The sequence below is a fragment of the Hylobates moloch genome, unplaced genomic scaffold, assembly GCF_009828535.3.
Source record: "Hylobates moloch isolate HMO894 unplaced genomic scaffold, HMol_V3 SCAFFOLD_3, whole genome shotgun sequence".
Classification (NCBI taxonomy): Eukaryota; Metazoa; Chordata; class Mammalia; order Primates; family Hylobatidae; genus Hylobates; species Hylobates moloch.
In genome coordinates this window covers 140,779,148-140,804,398 of record NW_026652278.1, presented here as the reverse complement: position 1 = coordinate 140,804,398, position 25,251 = coordinate 140,779,148, and the positions used below count along the sequence as shown (strand labels likewise).

The window sequence follows — 25,251 nt, the reverse complement described above, 5'->3', positions numbered from 1 at the left end:
TTTTTTTTTTCCAGACAGAGTCTCATTTTTTTTACCAGGCTGGAGTGCAGTGGCATGATCTCGGCTCACTACAACCTCTGCCTCCCAGGTTCAAGCAATTCTCCTGCCTCAGCCCTGTGAGTAGCTGGGATTACAGGTGCGTGCCACCATGCCTGGCTAATTTTTGTATTTTTAGTAGAGATGGGGTTTCACCATGTTGGCCAGGCTGGTCTCGAACTCCTGACCTCAGGTGATCCACCTTCCTCAGCCTTCCAAAGTGCTGGGATTACAGGCGTGAGCCACCCGTGCCTGGCCTTTCAGCCAGATATCGATGAGAAAAAGATAGGTGCTTTGATAATAGTTACTCAATGTGTTATTCCTCACAGGGATTTTTTTTTCTAGAAAGATGTAAATGCTAGACACAATACTGTATGCATCAATGATGTGTTAATTGTGGACAATATTTGCTTTCTTGGGGACTCTTCATGTTTCTAAAGTCACCCATGTAGTACACAAAATATTATACCTATTTATCTCTTATCCTTTCTCTTTCTTCTGTTTTAATTCTTTACAGAATCCACACATTTATAGACTCAAGAGTAGAGTTTATTACTAAGTCCTTCCATGCATATCATGTCCCTAGAATTCCCTTCTTTTCTTCTTTGATGATGTTGATGAATATGGCCTTGAGGCACTCGCCATCCTTCTTTGTGTTCTCTATTCTTTCTATGCTATTCCCACCCTCCCCAAGTCTGCTGCTTGCCCTGTTTCTCAGAGAACTCATTCTCTCTCTTGGTTTTACATATCATCTCTGGTTTAAACTACTCTCAAATTTAAATCTCCAATATAGAATAAGATCCAATAAGAAGTAACAGATACGGAAATGAGTACTTACTGAGTGGACCAGGTGTAGACCTGTCCTAAATGTTTTTTTTTTTTTTTTCCATAATTTTTTTTTTATTATACTTTAGGGTTTTAGGGTACATGTGCACAATGTGCAGGTTTGTTACATATGTATCCATGTGCCATGTTGATTTCCTGCACCCATTAACTCATCATTTAGCATTAGGTGTATCTCCTAATGCTGTCCCTCCCCACTCCCCCCACCCCACAACAGTCCCTGGAGTGTGATGTTCCCCTTCCTGTGTCCATGAGTTCTCATTGTTCAATTCCCACCTATGAGTGAGAACATGCGGTGTTTGGTTTTTTGTCCTTGCGATAGTTTACTGAGAATGATGTTTTCCAGTTTCATCCATGTCCCTACAAAGGACACGAACTCATCATTTTTTATGGCTGCATAGTATTCCATGGTGTATATGTGCCACATTTTCTTAATCCAGTCTATCGTTGTTGGACATTTGGGTTGGTTCCAACTCTTTGCTATTGTGAATAGTGCTGCGATAAACATACGTGTGCATGTGTCTTTATAGCAGCATGATTTATAGTCCTTTGGGTATATACCCAGTAATGGGATGGCTGGGTCAAATGGTATTTCTAGTTCGAGATCCCTGAGGAATCGCCACACTGACTTCCACAATGGTTGAACTAGTTTACAGTCCCACCAACAGTGTAAAAGTGTTCCTATTTCTCCACATCCTCTCCAGCACCTGTTGTTTCCTGATTTTTTAATGATGGCCATTCTAACTGGTGTGAGATGGTATCTCACTGTGGTTTTGATTTGCATTTCTCTGATTGCCAGTGATGATGAGCATTTCTTCATGTGTTTTTTGGCTGCATAAATGTCTTCTTTTGAGAAGTGTCTGTTCATGTCCTCTGCCCACTTTTTGATGGGGTTGTTTGTTTTTTTCTTGTAAATTTGTTTGAGTTCATTGTAGATTCTGGATATTAGCCCTTTGTCAGATGAGTAGGTTGCAAAAATTTTCTCCCATTCTGTAGGTTGCCTGTTCACTCTGATGATAGTTTCTTTTGCTGTGCAGAAGCTCTTTAGTTTAATGAGATCCCATTTGTCAATTTTTGCTTTTGTTGCCATTGCTTTTGGTGTTTTAGACATGAAGTCCTTGCCCACGCCTATGTCCTGAATGGTATTGCCTAGGTTTTCTTGTAGGATTTTAATGGTTTTAGGTCTAACATATAAGTCTTTAATCCATCTTGAATTAATTTTTGTATAAGGTGTAAGGAAGGGATCCAGTTGCAGCTTTCTACATATGGCTAGTCAGTTTTCCCAGCACCATTTATTAAATAGGGAAACCTGTCCTAAATGTTTTTAGCCATTCATTCATTTGGTCTCGCAGTAGCCCTGTGAGATATAAAGATGATATGATTATTACAGATAAAAGAGCTTAGTCTATGAGGGTTAAGAAAATTGCTGTCCTAATTTCTGGGACTGTGCAGCTCCCAGGATTCAGGACCTTCAGTTTTAAAGCGGGGAAAATCTCAGGCAGACTGGAATGAATTGATTACTCAAGGCCTAAAGCCATTGATTAGGAAGTGATTAAGCCTAGGCTTGAACCCAGTTCCATCTGAGCAAGTCTGTGCTCTTCACCATGATGTCATAGTGTCTCTGTTAGAACCAAGTAGAATAAGAGAGTTCAGTCAGAGAGCAGAAGGTAAAGAAAGAATTCACGGAGGGGAAATTCACGGAGGGGAAAATTCTGGAATTTCATCAGGGGGATTCTTGCTTCATCAGGAGTCAGGAAACCCATATTCTGGTTCCAGTTCATTCACAAATCCAGTGTTAAGCTGAAATTGCTTACATCCCTATGTTGCTCTTCCCTTTCCTGTGAAATGAGAGGCTAAACAAGACAACTCCCAAGATTGTTTTCAATTTTAAAATTGTTTTCCTTGAAACTATCCCTTACATATAAACGCTCCAAAACCATTTCAGACCTTGTAAATATTAGCTAGTTTTTACAAGGTTATAGAGATAAAAAAGAAAACAGAAAATATAAGCCAGAATTTTGCAATATTTCATGATTTGCTCAAATTTCTAGATTTTGCTCTTTAACATCGCTATTTCTAAGCACAGTATAATTCTATTGGAACAGTTGAACAGTTTTGGCCTCTAATTTATTGTATTTAATTTGTTGTAATTAACTTTATGGTGTTTTCATTGTTGTCTTTAACTGTTAACATAGTGTCCCAAACATCTCAGCGGGGAATGCTTTATAAATTTTCTCTCTTTATTGTTATTTATAAAATGTTAATGGCTTCTATTTAAGGCATGTGAGATTAATAACTGGGAGAATGTACTTTTATAACAGCACTGTTTTAATCTGTGAAAATCACAAGAAAAACAGAGTCACAACATGCCACAATTATCGGTGAAGACATAACTTCATGTATTGATATGGGACTCTTCATAAAATATTTTGAAATCATTTCTGATATAGTAGAGTTCTAAGGAAATAAGGCTCTTATTACCTTTTTTGTTCTTGGACATATATGCCCTAACTGATACATTTCTAACTGAAATTCCCCAGAAATAAAATTTACAATAAGACATAGCTTCTAATATTTTAACATTTTGTTCAAGAAAAGCCTCACTCTATTACCCCCACCTCTGCCTTTCTCTCGGCATATGAGGGTTGTATTCAATGACTGAATGGGAATTTCAGGTGAGAAAAATGTGGAATAATGTGAACTTTTCTGAAACCAGTTTTTGGAGAGTATATGTGTGTTTCTTTACCATTCACTTTGGATCGAAATACTTAGCTCCTCATTGGATAATTATGGTCTTCCTATCAAAATCTTATCAAGATAACAAGAGGGAAAAAATTAAATAAGCAAAACCCGTTAGTCACATTACAAAAATTCATGGCAGGTTATACATACATTTCAGTAGTAGCGGGATTTCCAAATAAATATTAGGAACTCTGAGAAAACGAAGAAGATTGTAATGCTAATGCTTTAGGACTTCTTTGCAGGAATTCAAATAAACAGTTTTTATAGAGTTTTATTACTTGGCTAGTCATGTGCTCAGTCTTATGGAAGACAAAGAAATTTAAACAACTGGTTCCTGCCCTGGTGGGGCTTACAATCCAGCACAGATCTTGGTGGCTTTTACCAAAGCTCTATGCTTCATATTTCTGTTGAGTGAGTGTAAGAAGAGAAATGGAACTACCTGTAATGACTAGGGTAGTATTTTCAGGGTTCTAATAGGTTATATTGAAACATTAATAAAGTGTATATAATTATTGTTCAGTAAATTGTAATTGATTTATAACATATAATCAGAAAAGTGCACAATTCCTGTGTGTAGCTCAATGAATATTGATGAAGCGAACACATCTCTATAATCACCCTCTGATAAAGAAATGCTTACCCCCTGGAGAGTATTCCAGAGGCCCTCCTTGTGCTCCCCACCTCAGACCCTGCACTCTTTCCTCACAGGTCTCTATTATCCTGTTTCCTGTTGTCATTAGTAAGTTTGGCCTGTTTTTGAACTTTATATTATTAAAAACATAGACTGTGTCCTGTTTATGCTGGCTTCTTTCAAAATAATATATGTGAGAATATACTATGTCTTTGAATATACCAGTTTATTTTCACTGATGTGAAATATTCCACTGTATAAATAAAATGCAAATTATGTATTCTACTGTCAATGGACATTTGGGTTGCTTCTAGTTTTTAGCTGTTACAAACAACACTGCTGTGATCATTCTTATATGTGCCTTTTGGTGCACATTATAAGCCTTTCTGTTGGGAGTCTGAGGGTTGGGTCATGGTTAGGTGTGGATTCAATTTTTAAAGATGGTTTCCTGAAGACTACCAACTAACACTGCAACAGGCAGTGTGTGAATATTTCAGTAATTCTATATCTTTCTCAACATTTGGTATTTTTAAAGAAGCCATTCTTTTGGGAGTGTGATGGTCGTGGTTTCATTTGTGTTTCCAGGGTGATGAATGAGTTTTGAATAAGTGTCTTTTCACATGCTTCTTTCCCATTTGGTTGCCTATTTTTATATTCAACTGCCTGTGTTTTTCATTGATTTGTAAAAGTTCTTTATATTATAAGGTACATTTGTGCTTATAATTGTGGATGATACATGGACTAAAATTCAGTATTTCAATTTATTCTAGTAGTTGATCTCTACTCAAGTATGGGTCTATCTAACATTGATCATTTCCTTTTTACCCCCAAGTTACTCCACTTAACCACTATGAATGATAGTCTTGTCTCACCAACCCCAGCCCATCGTCTGTTGGTAAGCTTTGATCTTCAGTGACCTTCAATGTACATGATCATGTATGGCCAAATCCTATTTTATACATAACTGTATCAAAATCCTAAAATAAGATCACAGAAAAACTCCATAGCTTGTTGAATGTGGCTCAGAATAGTTGGTTTTACCCATTAAGAGAGTCAAAAGGTGAAAAAAAGAGTGTATTTTAGCCAAAAAAAGTAAGAATTTTAAAGTATAATGGGAGAGTGTTCTCAGTTTAACATCTCCTTTTTAATGAGTTGAGAACTGAAATGTATTAATAACTGCTTTTTTGTGATTTAAAGATTTAAATATTTCATGTAAAGCTGGGAATATTTGAGATATCTTAATTAATGTAAGTGTCCATGCATGCCCATAAAAGAATAGAACATAATATCTATTTCATGAAATAGTGAAAACTTACATGCAGAAGGTATCTTTGAAGTCACTGATGGTGTGCCTCTGAACCTGGCGTGCTGGGGTTGAAGGTGGGTGGGAGGTAGTCGGGAGTGATGGGCAGTTCAGGGAAAGCCCATGAGATCCTCTTCAGTCAGAGCAGCCAGGCTTTCCACTTGTTATCCTCATTGACTTCTGAGACAGAGTTCCTTTAAACATAAGTTGAAGCTGCTGTTTTTAATATTATGGGTCTATTTTAAATCTTTTGCTTCTAGACGAGGTAGGATTCAGAGAGGTTAATTGGTTTGCTTCAGATCACTTTGGCAATGGCAGAATCAGGATTGAACTCCAAGTTTGCTCTCATCACAGCGCTCCTAGACTCTGCTTTGTGTTAGCTAAAGTGATATCCTAATGATTCATTTATATTCTTTCCTTCCCACTTCCTGGTTCTGGGTAATATATTAACCTGAATTAATTAGAGATTTAGAGGAAGGTTTCTGCATTAGGAAAGGAGTATAATTTCATGGGCTTGCCACTGTTCCATGTGGTCCCTGGGTTCCTAGCTAGCCTGATATTAATCATAAATTCATAGAATATCTTCATTCCAACTCATTTTATGGCCCTCTCACAAGTTTGGATTATAGTTTAATTATGCAATTATAAATTTCTTATTCTCCTATCATCTACTGTAGTTGGACCTCTGTATCTGTGGATTCCACATATGTAGATTCAACTAAACATGGATTGAAAATATTTTTTAAAAATGGACAATTGTGTCTGTACTGAATGTGCAGACTTTTTTCTTGTCATTATTTCCTGAACAATATGGTGTTAGAACCACTTGCATAGCATTTACATTGCATTAGGCATTATAAATAATCTAGAGATGATTTAAACTATATGGGAGGGTATGCATAGGTTACATGCAAATACTATGGCATTTTACACAAGGGACTTGAGCATCTGCAGATTTTGACATCTACAGGGGTCTTGGAATTAATCCTTCATATACAGAGCAATGACTGTATACCTTTGCACATTTTAGATGCCTAATATTTGTCCTGTTATATTGGCCCTCATTGGAACTTGTTCTGTTTGGTTTTCTTTACCTGCTCTCCTTTCTCTTTTCTTATTCCTATTGTTTGGTGCTAGCAGATCTGATGATTTGGTCAGAGATACCAGGAGACTTGACAGAAGTTAATTAGAAAGAAAATCCAGAAAATAACCTAAAGGTCCTTGTTGACTTAGTAGAGGAAAAGTGGAAGGGGGCTTATACTTATCAGAGAAGGGTGACTAGGACAAAAGCTGGGCGGGAGGTCCTAGTGGCCTAGGCTTGAGAGACACATGATGAAGCCTGCAACTAGGGACATGACCAGAAGTGGCCTGGTCTAGACCACTTTTTTTTGGTATTCTTCTCCAGAGTTACAGAGCGCAGAGTAAAGTAGAGAAGGACGGGAGGGAGACACAAACTCTTGCCCATGCAGTTGATTTCTTGGATTTGGAGCCAACTATTTTTTAGCATAGTACACAAAAGCAATGGAATAATAGTGTTTTAGAAACTGATGGGGTCTTAGAGATCTTCTTGCCCCAAAATTTTGCCTTGTAAATGAGAAAACTAAGTCCAAGAGAAGTCAAACCAAGCCTCCTGGCTCAGTTCTGTGTGGAGTTGTGGAATGCCAGTACTATGCTTATCACCCATATATACTCAGTTGCATAAGAGAGAAGAGCTCAGGGCAAGAGGTTACGTTTTATTTTAAATGAAGTTCAGAAACCATGGAAGGGAAATAATATGATCTGATACACAATTAACAAGATGACTCCTGCTGTGTAGAGAATGAATTGGCAGAGGAAGAGAGGAATTTGATAGAGCAGTTAAGAAGCTATTTCAGCAGTCCCAGAATGAAATGACTTTGGCTGGGAGATTAAGATGGGGAGAAGCAGATGTATTTTTAAGTTAAAAACCTAGAAGACTTGATGAATTGGATGTGGTAGACAAAAATATAGGAGAAATAAAAGATTTATGGCTTGAGCAACTAGGTAGATATAGGTACAATTTCTAAGATAGAGAAATGGGGAAGGGTGGAAGTATGATTCAGGGTTAGGAGGATTGAGGTGGAGGGACAGTGGGGAGAAAGTTTGGGGTAGTAAATGAGGACTTCCATTTGCCATAATATCAACTGCTGAAACTGCCTTTCCAGATCCCTGGAGCATGGCTTGTTTCCCTGCATCCTGCTAATTACCATAAGGCATTTTTTTTTTTTTTTTTTTTTGCCAAAAGAATACTGAAGTATAAGGGCCATGATAAAGTCTTGTCTTGTCTTCTCTTTTTCTTTTCTTTAAGACAGGGTCTCACTCTGTTGCCCAGGCTGGAATGCAGTGGCACGATCACGGCTCACTGCAGCCTTGACCTCCCGGGCTCAACTTATCCTCCCACCTCAGCCTCCAGTAGAGTAGCTGGGACTACATGAATGCACCACACCCAGCGAATTTTTGTATTCTTTGTTGAGAAGGAGTTTTACCGTGTTGCCCAGACTTGTGTTGAACACCTGGGCTCAAGCAATCCTTCTGCCTCAGCTTTCCAAAGTGCTGGGATTATAGTACTGAGCCACTGTACCCAGCCTTAAAGTCTTATCAGTCATCTACTTTAGGAATGTCAAGCTAAGAAGACAAGGTAGGGAAATAGTTTCTACTTCTGTTTGTCTTTCATCCATGTAGAAATGGAATTAGAAATCCTTAGCATTCCTGTAACCCAGTTTCAGAGAGCCTTAAGTTGCATCTACTGTAAAACAAAGGTGAAAGGACTTTTTCAAAAATGTGCTGAAGGAAACGTGAGAAGGTAGGTCATCCCTGTCCAGTATGCTGTTGCCATAATTACTGATTATACAAATAGCAAATGCTTTTTGAGATCCTTCCAAATACCAAGCCTTGTTCAAGGCATGGGAGATTGCAGAGAGGAAAACAGAATCTTTGCCTTTATGGAAGTTACACTCTAGAACATTGGTTATGTCAATGCCCTGTTCAAAAACTTTCAATAGTTCTTTGACCATTTCAGCAGCATAAAATGTAGCCCTCTGCTAAAATCAGACACACAACTTGATGTCCCCCAGACTACGAGTATTCTCACCTCCATGCCTTTGCTTGTACTATTTCTCTCACCTCTCTGTCTTCTCTGCTCTTAAGTTAGTCATTCTGATCCACTCAGGACTGGTATTCAGTACCACAGGGGTGTACTGGCCAGCATTTGGTTCTGATTAACCCTGTGCTCACCCTTCCAGGTGTAAGTAGCTAAGTTCTTCTTGAACTCTCTTTTATGTCACCTTCTCAGGCCTCAGTGATGTTGTCTTCATTTGAACTCATAGTACTCACGGATTTATATCACTTATTTCACAAAGCTCACAGATTTCCTTATGACATCTGGCATACTTTTTGCATGTTGTTTGCATATTTATTTAAAATTTGATTTATGTTTCTGGCTTTTTTTTCTGAAATAAATGGCAAGACCTTTGCACAGCTCAGGCACTAAATATGCTTTTATTAATTGATGGATGCATTAAGAAGGACTCAGCATCTCGTAACTGTCTGCTGGAGACTTAAAGTGGAGAGGAGCCCCATTTGCTGATATTTTGTGTCATTGTGCCCATCTCTAAGCAATTCCATCCTTCATGGCCTTTCTACATCCCCAGCTCCTGTCTCAGAGTCCTCCCTCATCACCTCAAGTTTGCAGGGACATTACCATGCCAGCACCCCTTAGGATGCTTGGCTAGTTTTCTGCATTAAAAGGACAGTGGGATGTCTTGCTTTCCAGCCAACTTAATGCAGGCTGACACTCCTGGCACACTGAATTAAGGTGGAGGAGCCAACAGAACCAGAGAAGAGTCCATTTCTGTGGAAATTAAAACAAGAAAATGATGGAGCACAAAACATTTTTATTTCCTTCTTATACTTAAAGAAGACGGTAATTAAACCAGGCCAGAAGATGAGTTCTGATTGTTTATTGCTGAGGGAGATGCAGTATTTTAATTTATCGCAGTTCATTTGCAGAACTAGGCAGACAAGTTACATGTTCTGTGCTCTAGCCCATGAGATGATGCTGACAATTTGAGAATTAATCATTTTTGGATGTTCCAGATTTGCTATTTTAAAACTGTAACTGCAATAGTATTTTCCCTCCTCTGGGTAGAAGCTGAGGAAAAGTGTTGTAGCCTTTTATCTAAGAGCATGAGGCTACAGGGTCCTGACTTTCATAGGGCAAAGCTGGCTTACAGATTTACTGAAATAATTACCAAATTATTTAATAGGTTTTGAATTCTGAACTCAGAGTTTGTTAGTCGAGTCTGCCACCTGAACAATTGTACATAGAATCTTAGAACAAGGGCCTCCATGGAACTCTGCTAAAGCATTTAATATTCTCATTTCTAATTGTAAAGCTATTTGAGCATATAGTAGTATGCACTGGTGTAACTGACTCCTTGGATATAGAGATAACATTTGATGCATTTTGGATAATGCTTTTGAAGTAATGATAATGTCAAATGTAGAAGGGCTCAGCTAATGAACCCATTAATCAGCCCTTTATTGAGCACCTCTAGAATGCAATGCACTGAGCTGGGAACCATGAAGGATGAGGCACAAGGCAGATTTCATTCCTGTAACTGAACATTTAAATATTCTGGGAAACTTTCAAAAATGCCAGATGCCTAGGTCCCACTCCAGACATATATTTAAAAACTCCTTAGGTGATTCTGATATTCATCCAGCATTGAGAACTACTGGCATAAAGTATAGTTTTGTTTTCAAGGCATTTGGAGTCTAACTGGGAATATATAGGACTAAAATTGGGAATATAGATATATAGTATATATCGATCACTTTGTGTTTTTAGCCCCTTACACAGACAGCATATGATAAATTTCTAGGGAGAGGCATGGACAACATAACTACTGTATTTAAGAGAGGAACAGATCACAGGAAAAGAGGCTGGGTGGTCATGGAAGAAGTAGGATTTGAACCTAGGCTTTGAGGGCAGGTAGGATATAAATAAATATAGATGAGAGGTCAAGGCATTCTGAGTGGAAGGCTGGCATAAACCTAAGCTGAAGGCGGGAGTGTATAAGGTATGCGCCAGGTATTAATTGGATATTAGTTGAAAGTAGTAAGAAAGCAAGTAGTAGAAAGTAGTAGGAAATCAGAGAGAACTGCATACGGTCTTGAGCCCAAACATCTGGATTTGAGTTTTGCACATGCCACTACATAGCTTCTTACCTTGACAAGTTATTTTACTTCTCTAAGCTCCAATTTCCACATCTGCCAAATATTCATAATAATAGTTCCTATCAGGTTGCTTAGACCCAGTAAGGCAATGTGTATATGAGCACTCGATAAACTACAGATCCCTACCCAATGCTAGCTATTGTTATTGTGTTTTGGAGGGGAAGGCATTGAAGGTTATAGAGCACAGAAATGACATATAAAAAGTTTTAATCATTCACCCTATTTACCTATGAGTGAGCAAAAGAAATAGCTAAAAATAAATATTTATCATTACTGAATTACTTAATGTAACTGTGTTTAAGGACTTGGAGCTCACACTTTAAAAAAGAAGATCATTCTAACTGCCCCTCATGACTACTGAAGAGGCTATGCCTGAAAAAGCAAAATGTGAGTATTTATGCTTACCTAACATAGTACCAGTCATAACACTCCAACTGTTTTAACCAGTCTTTTCTATTAATTAGTGACCCTCAGAGCACTACACTTATTGGCACATCTTGAAAGGATTTATTCCATTCCCTTTATTTAAAAATAACCAACTTTTGAGAGATCTTTTTAACTTATTGTGCTGTCTCATATGGTATCCACTTGTCACATGTGGGCTATTCAGTCCTTGAAATGTGGCTGGTGAAACTAAGGAACTGAATATTTAATTTAAATTTAATGAATTTTAATTTAAACTTAAAAACGGATAATTCAGTTATTGGAAAATCTTTAAGCATGTTTGGAACAAATTTGGGCATATAAATCTATTTTTCAAGTGATGATTTTATAAAATGTAAATACAGATTAAGTAGTGTTGATAAAAATTTAGCATGTGAGTTGTGATGTATATAAGTACAAACAAAATACATGTAGAGTTTTGAAGATGGAACGAAAAAGAATGTAAAATATCTAATTCATTTTAAATATTGATTAATGTTGAAGTGGTAATATTTAGATGTATTTTATTTAAATGAAATATTCTATAAAAATTATGTTATACAAATTAATTTCACCTTTTTTAGTATGTCTACTAGAAAAATGTAAATTACATATAAATTACATATTCAGTTTACACTGTATAATCTAGCTTTATTGAGGTATAATTCACAAATAAAAATTGAATATAAAGGTGTGCAATGTGCGTGTTAACATATATACACATTGTAAAATTATTACCTCTATCAAGCTAATTATAATATCTATTACTTCACATAGTTAGCTTTTTTTCTGATGTGATGAGACTACTTAAGATCTCTCTCAGCAACTTTCAGGTATACCATACATTATTATTAATTACACATTATATTTCTTTTAGAGTTAATCTAGACTTGGCAACAAATACAAGCAATCCTAACATATACTGCTGCACATAGAGCTGAGGTTATTACTGTTCTGCTACTTCCTCTTGGCTCCTGTTACCCCTGACAGTATATGATACAGGCCAGCTGGCATCTGCCCAGGGCTGCCAATAGAGCTCTGTGATGATCACTTTAACTCTTTTTTTATTTGGATAACACAGAACATTTTTAAAGATGGGAAGGTCAGAAAGGGTGGAAGATCCAGGAAGTGGAGGAGGAATATTCTCTAGTTCCATTTTGCCTTAGGTCATGCCCACATGACCTTGATGCTATGAGCTTGGCATTTCCCTACATCTCCTTAGTAACCTGATCACAGTCTGAGAAATATTAACATAGAAAGATTTTTGGGCAGTACCCTGTAAAATACGTCTGAGGTATATGTGAAACTAATTAGCATTTCTTGGTGCAAAGAAGGCAAGATACTTTGTTAAAGAAGACCAGAGAATAAGGGAGGGGGAAAGTGAGTCAGTAAGAGACAACTCAACAGAGTGCCTTTAATTTAGAACTGAAGAGTTGAGTCTTAATGCAGAATGTATTATGGGAAGAAATGTTGAATATGTGTTTTAGGAGATGATAACCAGATGCCACTTGAAATTTGGGTTTCATTTGGTTCTTTAACTCTTTTTAGGAAGAAATTAGAAATAATTTATGTTTTCTTCACTTACATGTAATGAAATTAATATAAATTATTGTATTGGAAGTTTTTGTCCAAAGAGCTTCTATTTACTTTCCAGCTCCATAACTCTTTACCCTAGAACTGATGGCCTTAATTCCAGCTTCTCTCCTCTTCAGCTTCTCCTCTCTACAGCTTCTCCCCACTTCTTGGCACTCTAATCCTTCTGTCCATCTGAACCTGTTTACAAGTAGGTTCTTTCCACAGATGCACTGTTATTCAGACCTTTATTTGTTTTTTGCTTAGCTGGTGTGTGTTTACTTTTCAGCAAAGAAATTCTGCAAAATAAAACTTAGGAAGAGCTCAAATATGTAAAACAGATAAGATCTGAGCTTCTCTGATTGAAAGAAGGAAGCACCCCCAAGGCACATGAAATTAATGAAGCACATATTTAAAACCACTGCCTTAGCCTGGCTTCCATTCACTTATTTCTCTTGGGATATTTCTGTTTTCAATATTATTTTCAATAATACCATGTAAAGCTTTATCTTTTTAAAGGGAAATTCATACATTAGTGAGCTAGCGGTAGGGGGTGTTGGTGGTTTATTTTGGCTTCTATCACAGTGCCTATCTTAACTGACTGTGAAGGCATTTATTTACACATTTTTTTTTCTAGCACTAGACTCTTAAGCACTTGGAAGACAGAAATAGCTACTCTTACTTATTTTAGCACATTTAGCATCAAAACAGCATCTAGCACTTAGTAGGTACTTTAAAAATGTGTGCTAAACTGAGTCCCATTGTGTCTGAGGTGGGGCTTTTGTTACACCTGTCAGGCATTTACTCTGATTACATACACAGGGTTGGCCTTAGCCATGTGGCCACACATCTTTGCTTAAGATTATCTTTCAACTAAAATTTTGTGAAGCCTCTCTGAAGAATGTAGCCTATTAATGGGAAGGATGGAAACCCTCTGAGTATGGCCAGTTGTTTTTATTATTGTTATGAAAAGCAAATGTTTTTAAGCCCCTGGGTCTTTTTGGATACAGAAAATCCTTACTCAATGATTCTAATTAAGAGATGGCTCATTCTCTGTCATAGTTTCCATAACTAGATTTTCTTTTTGTATCTTCACTTCAGAGGTTCACTGGAGCAACTATGTAGAACCTCTAAAGTAGTAGAGAAATCTGGTTTTATGAACCATCATCACAGTTGTGTTAAGCTGATGACATATGAAAAATGAGGTTTTTTAAAAAGATAAAATAAACGTGTGAAAATGTTTTAGGCTAGTGAAATATTTGGGATTAGAGCTACTCATATTTTTTTCCTATGGGAATGTTGGTATTTGCACTCATGTCTTAGATGAGTTTAATATGACCATTTCAACCTCTTCATGAACTTTATTGCAAAACATTTATTATTGCTTATAATGACTTACTATTGCTTTTGGGGACTTTAATAACATGAAGAATCCTATGTATGAAAATATTTTATTAACTGCAAACATATTAGTTAGTTTTGGATAAAAGGAATTTTAATAAGACAATTTACCCAAACTGCATTAGGAAGTTATCTTTGTGATTTTGAAGAAATGAGGATTGACTAAAAAAAAAAATTATATAAACTCTGTTGGAGAAAAGTTTAGCCCAATGATAGTAATGCAATAATATAAAAAATAATAAAATTCCTCACATTTATTGAAAGCTTATATGTTAGGTGCTGTGCTGTTTTGTAACAATGTTTATCTTCAGACAAATCTCTGTGACATATATTATTATTATCCTCAGTTTACAAATAAGAAAAATAAGGCTTAAGACAATAAGGTTCATGAGCAAACTGTAATTCAAGCACAAAATAGTGTGACTCAGGAATAAGAGCTCTTAAAAATCATTCTATATACTATCAATATGTATTTTCAAATCAAGTTATAAGTATAGTTTTCATAATAAAGAAGGAACAGACCTTGGCAACTTCCTCAAACTAGTAGATGAAGTGCAGTTGAACATGTAAAAGATGGAAGCTTATATTCTTACCCAATTATGGACAAAGAAAAGAGAAGCCTCAAAGATTATTGACTAGATGGAGCTTTAATAAAAATGTTGTTTGATTTCTTGTAATTTTTAGACTCATTTATGGAATAGATACATGTCCTTGGAAATTATAAAAATAAATGATGCTAGCATTGTCTTTTCTAAGGCATTGAGGTATGAGTTATCTTGTGCTATCTTGTGAATTTCACTCTTTTGTTCAAGGGCTACTTTTTAGTGATGGTAGAAAATCAGAACAGCTGCGTCAGTGCCTCAAATGACACCAAGGGCTCAGGACTGCCAGCTAGAAGTCAATGTCCACATGCCTTCATTGGAGCCATTTCAGGATCTATGTGAAATTGCTGCTTTCTGACCATGGTTGCCTTTCTCTGCTCCTTTATGAACAGTCTCAGGCCTTGTTCTGCTCAATAATCTCATGGCCTGACTGTATGGGTGTGCTGTGACAATACCTTGATATGTCAAGATCTGCTTTCTGGCCCCAACAAGGCCATTAGCACCACCAGAGCGCATATAGTTTCTCCACGGTCCACAGGTGATGGGTGGCACTTGTGGACAAGGGAAATCAGGGACTAATCAACAAAGAGCCCAGCAAGGAAGAAAATGCTACTTTGGGAATTTAACTCCTCTGTCAAAAGCTAATTCTAGTTATAAAGGGGGAAATCAAAACAGCTGCATCAGCACATTAAATGACAACAAGGGCAGGAGTGCTAGCTTAAAATGCAAGTGTCAGGGAAACATGCATATCTCACCAGCGTGACCAGCCAAGTTTCAGAGGAATTTCCAGTACTCATGAGGTGTACATGGCACTGGGAAAAGCAGTACATTTGTAGAAAAGAGCGGCAAGGAACTCAGGAGCACAGTGCCTATGCAGAGCCGCAGCACTGCTGTGTGACTTCAGCAGGCTGTCAGGTCTCTGCTTCTCAGAATTTGCCTATAAATGAAGACTAGAACATCTCTAAGGTCTTGTCTGAAATGAAGACATGATGGTTTCCACAAAGCTACATTTTGAACAACAACAAAAAAACAGTAACTTAATATATTAATAAATTATATTGCTTGTCATGTGCACGACACATGACAATGTTGTAATTATAAGTGATTGTAATTAAAGTAATTGTAAGGGATATTTGATTAGTCAGACAAAGGGAATTAAAAGAGGAAAGGACTGTCATGGAAGAAGGAAAAAGAGGTCAAGTTGTGAAGTCACACCTAGGAATAGCTCGCTGCCTTTCCTCCATGAAGTAAATGCTCTGGCTAGAGGCCTCCTCAAAGCAAAATTGGATTTTAGTTGAAATTTGATGAAACAGTTTTAATTCCAGAACTCTTGCCCTTTCCATGTGAGGACAGTGCTTCTTTTGGCTTTGAATTGGGAAATTAATGTGAACCAGGCTCCATTCCTCAAGACCTCATTACCCTAAGGTAACAGCTACCTGTGGCCTGTGAGTCTACGTGGTGAAAAGCAAGGAGATATTTTGTGCAAGAATAAAGAGAGAGTGTGGCCTTCAATAATTTATTATGAAATTTGCAAACATACAGCAAACTTGAAAGAATTTTGAATCAATGCCCATATACTTACTACCAAGTTCTTACCATTAATATTTTACTGTACTTGATTTGTCACATACCCATCCATCAATCAACATGCATATCATTAGTTAGAATTAATTGTTTATGGTTTTTCTTCTTTTGATGTGAAATGTACATACAACGAAATGCACAAATCTTAGGTGTACATTGAGTACACTAATGATAATATATGCCTGTATAATCCAAATTCCTATCAAAATACAGAACATTCCCATCACTCCAGAAATTTCCTTCATGTCTCTTCTCAGTTAATCCATCATACCTTCCCACAGAATAATAACTGTTTTGTTTTTTCCACCATAGATTAGTTTTACCTGTTCTAGAACTTTGTATAAGTGGAACCATATAGCATGTGCTTTTTTGTGTAAGTCTGCTTTAACTTGGCGTAATATTTTTGAAATTTATCCATAGTGTTGTACATGTCAGTACCTCTTTTTATTGCTAAGTAGTAGTTTATTGTACACATATAACCACAGTTTATCAACTCTTCTGTTACATATCTGGGCTGTTTTCAATTTAGAATTATTATGAGTAAAGCTACTGTAAACATTTTTGTACAAATCTTTTGTAAACATACCTTTTCATTCTCTCTGGTAAATACCTAGGATTGGAATTGCTGGGTTGTAGGATGGGTGTATATTTAGCTTTATAAGAGATTGCCATACCTTTTCCAAACTGGTTATGCTATTTTACGTTTCCACCAGCAATACTTGAGGGTTCCAGTAGCTCTACAGCCTCATCAACATTTGGTGTTATCAGTCTTTTTAATTTTAGCCATTTTGGTGAGTGTGGTGGTATCTCATTATAGTTTTGATTTACATGAAGATTGAGTTTTTAATTGCTTAAAATTTGAGTGGGTGAAGAGTAGACAAAACTTTCATAGTAAGAGTACTAATGGAGGTAGAGTTATAAAAACAGAAAGCCCACTGGCCAGACTTTGAATAGGTAATATATTTAAATTTTGCTGAGTTTTGAGTTAAGAGGAGGAAGCCAAGAAACACTTATAAGTGTCAGGATCCACTAATACAATTCCATTTTTAGTATTTGTGCTGCTGAAGCAAGCACACAATCAGCTAATAATAAAGAAAATATATAAAGAGGAAAACTTAGACAAGGCTAAATGAGAATGATGTAGTCTACATGCTGTAGAATTGTATACATAGCCCTGGTTAAAAGAAATTAAGAAATTTAGGCTGGATGCTTTTGGTCACACCTGTAATCCCAGCACTTTGGGAGGCCAAGGCAGGTAGATTGCTTGAGCCCTGGAGTTCGAGACCAGCCTGGGCAGCATGGTGAAACCCCATCTCTACAATAAGTACAAAAATTAGCTGGATGTGGTGGTGCACACACTGAGCCTGTAATCCCAGATACTCAGAAGGCTGAGGTGGGAGGATTGCTTGAGCCTGGAAAGCAGAGGTTGGACTGAGCCATAATTGTGCAACTGTACTGCAGACTGGGCAACAGAGGGAGACTTTGTCTCACAAAAAAAAAAAAAAAAAAAGAAAGAAAGAAAAGTCAAAAGAAATTAAGAAACTTAGAAAAATCCATAGGCATGTGTTTTTTAATTTCAGTGCTGCTTCTATTTAATAAATTTATTGAGGTATTTTACAGTTATAATTTTATCAACAAGTTGGAAGGTAAATACTCTTGAGGAAATGTACAGCTTCATACATTAGTCATCAAGTATGGAAAACACAGATAGACTTGTTAATAACTTTTGTGCCCAAAACATGTTGTTATATCTTCTATATAGTAACATTTAAAGGACTTTCAGAACTGAAGGATGTTTCTGTTTTGTATATTTTCTTTGCTTTCTCTGGACTGAAGTAACTTAGGATAACCTATCTTATCACCTGACCATTACAACCTTATATTTCTTCTGAAAAGCAAAATATTATGTTAAGAGATCATTATATTCTTTTGCTTCCTTTTATAATGTCAACTTATAAAATTTACTTTCACATGAACTGCTTAAAAAATGTTTCTCTGTTTCTGTATTAGGTCCTACATTAGAGATCATCAAGCAAGACTTTTATCAAGAAGCAAAAACTCTCATTGCCCAACATTATGAGAAAATAAATGATGTTAGTCCTTTGCATTTATCTAATGTTACATTTAAAAATTTTTGCATACTACAAGGATTATTCCAAAGGATTGCATAAACCCTAACATATGATAGAATAAATAGAAAAAATAGAATTGAAGAGAAAAATGAAATGCTCACTAGCCATAAAAATTGATTTCAAATGACATTTTAAAATAAGTTTTTTGTTTTGTTTTGTTTTGTTTTTGAGATGGAGTCTCGCTGTCGCCCAGGCTGGAGTGCAGTGGCGCCATCTCGGCTCACTGCAAGCTCCGCCTCCTGGGTTCACGCCATGCTCCTGCCTCAGCCTCCCGTGTAGCTGGGACTACAGGCACCCACCACCTCACCTGGCTAATTTTTTGTATTTTTAGTAGAGACGGGGTAAAATAAGATTTTTTAGTTATATGAATTTTAATTATACAATTGTGTTTAATTTGTACATTTAATACAATTTAAAATTTTTTTGAAGAATTTTAACATAAATAATTGGATTTATCATCTCAAGTAAATATCCCTTTAAATGCTGTTTAGTCAAAGCTAAACTAGAAAATAAATTGTGAGATGAGTCTCTTCTATGCTCTTAGCATGATTAGCTTAGCATGATACATTATATTCCATGTATCTTTTTGCATTAAGATTGTCCATTTGCTGGTCTTGAGGGCATAGACTATCTTTTGAATGCTGTATTTCTAGCAATAATGATTGTGCCTGGCTCAATAAATATTTGCTGAATGGCATATATTTGGAAAGTGAGAAGAAGGAGTGAAAGGGAAAGGGATAATAAAGAGACAGAGGAGGGTCAGCCCAGGGTGACATTTTGGAGGAGAGCATCTATAGAGGAGGCAGCATATTTGGGGAAGGGGCAACTATTGTGACCGTTGGGCCTTTGGGAAGACAGGTGAGGCAAGGGTACCTTTGGATGGTTTACTGTGTGTCAAATGATCCTAGTCCCCTGCTGAATACTTAAAAATTTTTTTAAACAAAATTTTAAGTAAGCTTTTAAATATTTTTCAATATTTCTTGCAGTTGGGGAGGAGGATTCTAATTTTTACTTATGTTTCTTTTGAATGGTCCTCTATGCCAAGACTGGCCATACATAGTTTTAATCATGTAATCAACATTGTACACATGGGTTAACTAATTTTTCCTCTAACCAATTTAAAATGATTTTCAATTATATTAATTTCACTGGTGGGAACATGGGATGAATGTTTCACGGTCTTCAGAGTTAGACGTGCCTTAGAAACTTGACCTGTTTTAAAATTTTTATCTAATAATAACAGCCCAATGTTCCATCTTTGGTTGCCTGGCAAAATGTAATACTAGCACACTAAAACCTCCTTATTGACCTTTTGAGTCAGCAACAATTTGAATTTTTCTAAACCTTTTTTTGGGTGTGTGTGTGTTGTTGGGGGAGTAGGGAAGAACTATAGCTCTATCTGTGTGTAGAACAGTTATGCTATTTGGATAATTGCCTGTCAGAGACCTGGAGCTGTATTATTTCTCTGTTGTTCAAGGTGGTCAAAATAAAGAAGCAATTATGATTAAAAGGATATGAAATGTATGTCCTATTACCAATATGCTCTTTTTGAGAGCTTACCTCCATATATGTTCAGTTATTTCTGGTTCAGCAAAGGAAGAGATTTGGGAGATGTTGGCATTTTATGGACATCTGAAAGTTCTTCAAAGATGGTTGAAAATAATTTAATTCCTATATATCTATTTGAAAAACTATTTTACAGTGGACTTGCAACCTGTAATTAAAAATATCACTTTGGGGAGAAAGTTGCTATTTTAAAATTTACATTTCTTCCAAAGGGGAATATAATCCTTATGCTTGTGAAGGACTTTTAGAGAGTGACATAGAATAACGTCTGATTTAGCTGGTTACTGTCATTTGTAATTTACATTAGAGTAAATGTCTTATATAGTAAGGTACTTTGTAAAATCCATGTAGTAGAGATGGAATTTTGTGAACTTATTAATAAAATTTATTATATAACTTTATTAAATAATGCATACTAAAATTAAATTTTGCCAAAATCTATTTTTGTTTTATTCATAGAATAAAGTTCAAGGTACTTCTATAAATGTTTTTAGAAAGAAACACCAAAAACCAAAATCTGGCAAATATATACCTTTGGAGATTGACAAAAAGGAAACACGTGATGTGGTACAAGAACATCGGGCAGCACTCAGAAGGATTTGCTTTCCCAAGGAGCTTTCCAAAAGTGAACATCTTCAGGAACCCCCACAACGAATCTCCTTCAAGGAACCACACATTTTTAGTAGAAGAGAAAGATGCAGGCCCATAGATCTAATTACAAAAGGTAAGTTTTTGGTGGAGTGAAGAAGTTCATCAAACCCACGGGCAAAACTATTTGCTTCTTTTGTGCCTGTAATGGAATTTTCTTGTTGAAATAATTCCCTGAACTTTAAATCTTAACAATGAAAGGTAGGGAGGCCTGATTATTAGAGCTGCTAATCTCTGGGCACCAGCAGAAATTGAGATGAACACATTCTAAAGGGAAAGAGAAATTTAGAGGAACAAAACTTGTTAGCCATGTCTTACAGAAGTGATCTTCTTCCTAGTGAAAATCCTCAAAGACTGTTTATTTCACAGATGCTAAAGCAGCCATGGATGATAGCCCTGAATTATGTTTTTGAGCAGGATCGACAGGATAGGCAACTTACTCGTGAGTGTGTTTCCTCAAAACACTAAAAAGATTTTTGGAAGCTATAGAGTTTTCCCTTAAAAGAAATTGTAAAGGTTTATCCTTTATCAGTAACATGGTAGGTGTAAATTAGAGATCGCTTTAAGCAAAGTAATATTGTTTTCCTGAAACTAATGGCTTGAATATATGACCACTTATAATACATTTCTAGTATAGCTTTCACAGCCTCATCTTATTTTTTTCCTCTTATGTTATTTATAAAGATGTTTATTTATTCATACACTTGTTTGTATTTTTCCTATTCAACAAAGAATGACTGCTCTGTGCCAGGCACTAAGTTAAGAGCTGGAGAAACAGCAATTAAAAGGCTCAGAGAGTAATGGTGAGGATAAACACAGGGTAATTTCTTACTATACAGTGTAACAGTTGCTATAAGAGGGTAAGTGTGAAGCATTATGGAAACACTGAGGAGTAACCAACCAAAGGCCAGAAGAGATTTCTCCTGAAAATTTATCAGAAAAGATCTCTTTAGAACTGGGTTTTCAGGAGAAGTAGGATGGAAACAGGAGATGCCTTTCTGAGCCGCAGGAACAAAATGTGTTAAAGCTCTGAAGGATGTAAGAACATAATATATTTTGGGAAGGGAGAGATGTGGTAGGAAATAAATTTTGGAAGATGGGTGGGCTAGAGTTTGAAGGGAATATAATAGTAGACCTAGAATTTGAACTTATGTTTAATGGAAAGACATGATGATTTCAAAGCTGTATGTGGGGGAAGAGGTGAGGTATAATCAGATCTTTCTGTTAGAAAAATAAAACTGGCAGCAGAGACTGTAGAGAGAGTGATGACAGAGAGCTAAGTGAGAAGGCTGGCCAGGTGAGAGATGACAGGGCCTAAATTAGGGCAGTAGGGAAGCATACAGTGTGGAGGAGGGCTGTTCCATCAGCATTTCTCAAAGCATGCTCTTCAGAATGTTAGTCCTGAGTGATTCAGTGACCTGACAAAGGGTTCTTTGGTTAGAAACATTTAAAAAAAATACATGTTATATTCCTTATTGGAGATTCATATTGATTATTAACATATTGAAAGGTCTAGGAAATACTGCAGAAAAGAAATCTGTTTACTGTTTTTAACCTTGCTACCCCCAGTTCATTTGACCAAAGAACCCCCATTTTTTTCACATTATACCAGTTAATGTCCTTGAGACTAGTGTTCTTTTTAATACATTTTGATAAATTCAGAATTAGTGGATTATTTTAGGATGAATTAACTGGTTTTTGAAAAATCAACTGATTATGTAATGAAAATGAAGATGATAAAGATATCGAGGTTTCTAGACTGAGAAACTGGACAAAAATCCTTAGGATGGGATAGAAATTTAGATGGTATCTCAGTCTTTTCCTGCTGCTATAACAAAATGCCTGAATAATTTATAAACAGACTAAATTTATTACTCATAATTATGGAGGTGGGAAATCCCAGATCAAGGTACTAACTAGCAGGTGGTTTTGTGAGGGTCCAGTCTCTGCTTCCAAGATGGCACCTTGAATGCTCTGTCCTCTGGATGGGACAAAAGCTGTGTCCTCACATGTTGGAAGGGATGGAAGGGAAAAGGGCTAGCAGCTCTCTGAAACCTCTCTTATTAGGGCATTAATTTCATTTATGAGGGTGAAGCCCTCATAACTTAATCACTTCCTCAAAGGTCCTATCTCTTAATACTATCACATTGGATATTAGATTCCAACATGAATATTGGAGACATATAAACATTTGAACCATAATAAGGGGAGAAGCAGATTTTGGACAAGTGGGGAAAGGGGTGGGGGAAAATGATTAATTCGGTTTTAGACCTGTTAAGTAGACACACATGTGGAGATAGCCATTAGGAAGTTGGAAAAGGAGACCTAGCATTTGAGAAGTAGGTGAAGATTGAAGATAGATGTGAGGGGTCACTACCGTACCGAAATTGTGGGGCTCGTGCATTTCTTCACCTAACATTTGTTTAATATGTGAGGTATGAGAGACAAAAGATATGCTGCTTCCCTTCAAGAAATTCAAATTTGATGTATATAGTTTTTGCGGTGGCACTGAAAGACAATAAATAGACAATTATAGTATGACTCATACTGTAATAGAAAGTAACTCTACTGCTTTAAAATGAATAGGAAGATATCTGATTCAGATTTAGGTGTCAGGAATAGATTCTCAGGAAATTTAAAGTCTTTGGTAAATTTTGAAGGATAAATAAGTGTTAACTCAAAAAAGAAAGAAAATTCTGTCTAGCTAGAGGGCCTAGCATCTACCTGACAGTGGATATCTGAGAAAGTGATTATGATGTTTTTGACAGAATTAAAATGATTTTACATGACTGGAACATGAGGATTGTGGACTGATTACAGATAACAGAGTAGATACTGAACAACATTGAATTTTAACCTAAAAGCTATGAGAACCATTTAAATGTTTTAAAGAGAAGTTACAGTGATAATATTTGCATTTTAGCATTTTTACTGGCTGTAGAGATGGTCTGTGATGGATTTTAGACGCATAGAGACCGATAAGGAGATAGTAATTCACACGAGGAAAGACAACTTAAATGAAGGTAGTAACACCAAGGACAGTATTGGGAGAGATTTTACAGATATTAGAAAGGTAGAGTTATTTAAACTTGGTCAACAATAAAGTAAAGCATAAGGCACAGGGAAGAGCTGTGGTACTGGGTTAGTGGTTTACACTAAGTGGCAGCATGAAGCCAGGTATAGCAAATTAGAAGGTTGGAGATGCATCTTATATAATGGTAAAAACTGCCACCAGCAATAAGTTGGAATCTAGACCATGTACCTACTGAGCTTTGTGGCTCTAGGTAAAGAAGTTGGGAAATGCGTTATTAAGATATACTGCTGGTTTCTGGCTTGCTTTGGGAAGTTATTATAAACATGAGATGAACTGAGAAAAGTCCTAGCTAGTTTCCAATCAGAAATGAATGGGCATAGAGAGATACTAGGTACTTGGGGTCTTGGTTTTGAGCAAATATCTACTAACACTTAACATTGCAGCAAAAAGCATATTAAAAGTACATCTTTTACTGCACAGCCCATTATCTCAGATACCCTCATGGCAGTCATTATTGAGAGACTAATCCAAGGGGTAAGGGAAACAAAGATGCAAAGGAGATTTTAGAACCACATATTAAAAAAATGACTTTGCATCCTGGCCAGCATGGTGAAACCCTGTCTCTACTAAAAATATAAAAATTAGCTGGGCGTGGTGGCACGCTCCTGCAATCCCAGCTATTTGGGAGGCTGAGGCAGGAGAATCGCTTGAACCTGGGAAGCGGAGGTTGCAGTGAGCTGAGATCGTGCCACTGCACTCCAGCCTGGCAACAGAGTGAGACTCCATTTCAAAAAAGGTTAAAAAAAAAAAGACTTTGAATGTGGTTATTGTCAGGCAGAATTAACTGGAAGCAAATAGATTAAAAAGCCTAACAGATTTTTTTAGAGAATTTCATTCCCAAAGAAACCATGAACCTTGATGTAATTGAATGTTCAAAAGTAAGATAACCTAGATTTATCAGGAAGTGGGTGACACAAGCCATAAAACCTCCAGGGAGGGTAATAGCAAGATGTGTCCAAGGAGCAAGTAAAAGGCTTCTCAGAGAGTAGATCAAGAGGCCATTGAAAAAATGAAGAGAGCCCTTCCCAGGACAAAATCATTGTCTATTCAAGGAACTTCCCAACCTCCAGGTTAGGGGGCCTTCTCAGTGACTTTCCAATAGAATTCTTTTCCAATAGATGTTAATCTTTGGACTGGTGACTATTATGTTTACTTTCTTCCCTTTCACTAATGGAGTTTTTACTGAGGTTATCCTATACCTGCTGTATTACTGTATGTTATATGCTTTGGGGAAGATGGAGATATCTTCTGTACTTGGGTCTCATATTACTGGACCATAAGGAGCCAGATCTGAACTTATTGGATAAAACTACACAGCAGCTGGAGGTCCTGCTCTCTGAGCTGGATGCAGTGCCTGGGGGGAGCTTTGGGTTGTTATCTTTGGGGAGAGGAAAGGTGTATTCTGTAAAGGAACAAGA

The 25,251-nt window shown here is 36.6% G+C and overlaps 1 protein-coding gene across 3 annotated transcripts in view; it reads left to right on the top strand.

Annotated features, from left to right (window-relative positions):
* Positions 1 to 25,251, top strand: part of IQCM (IQ motif containing M) — a 483,244-nt gene that overhangs the window by 70,913 nt on the left and 387,080 nt on the right. For 2 of the 3 annotated variants that reach the window (XM_058436810.1, XM_032754511.1), the window contains exons 3-6: positions 5,085 to 5,147; positions 11,114 to 11,198; positions 18,404 to 18,486; positions 20,551 to 20,815. In XM_058436810.1, the coding sequence (XP_058292793.1) occupies positions 11,162 to 11,198; positions 18,404 to 18,486; positions 20,551 to 20,815 (385 nt within the window). In that variant the 5' untranslated portion in view covers positions 5,085 to 5,147; positions 11,114 to 11,161. The remainder of the gene's footprint in view (positions 1 to 5,084; positions 5,148 to 11,113; positions 11,199 to 18,403; positions 18,487 to 20,550; positions 20,816 to 25,251) is intronic. The other variant, XM_032754512.1, reaches the window with a different exon arrangement.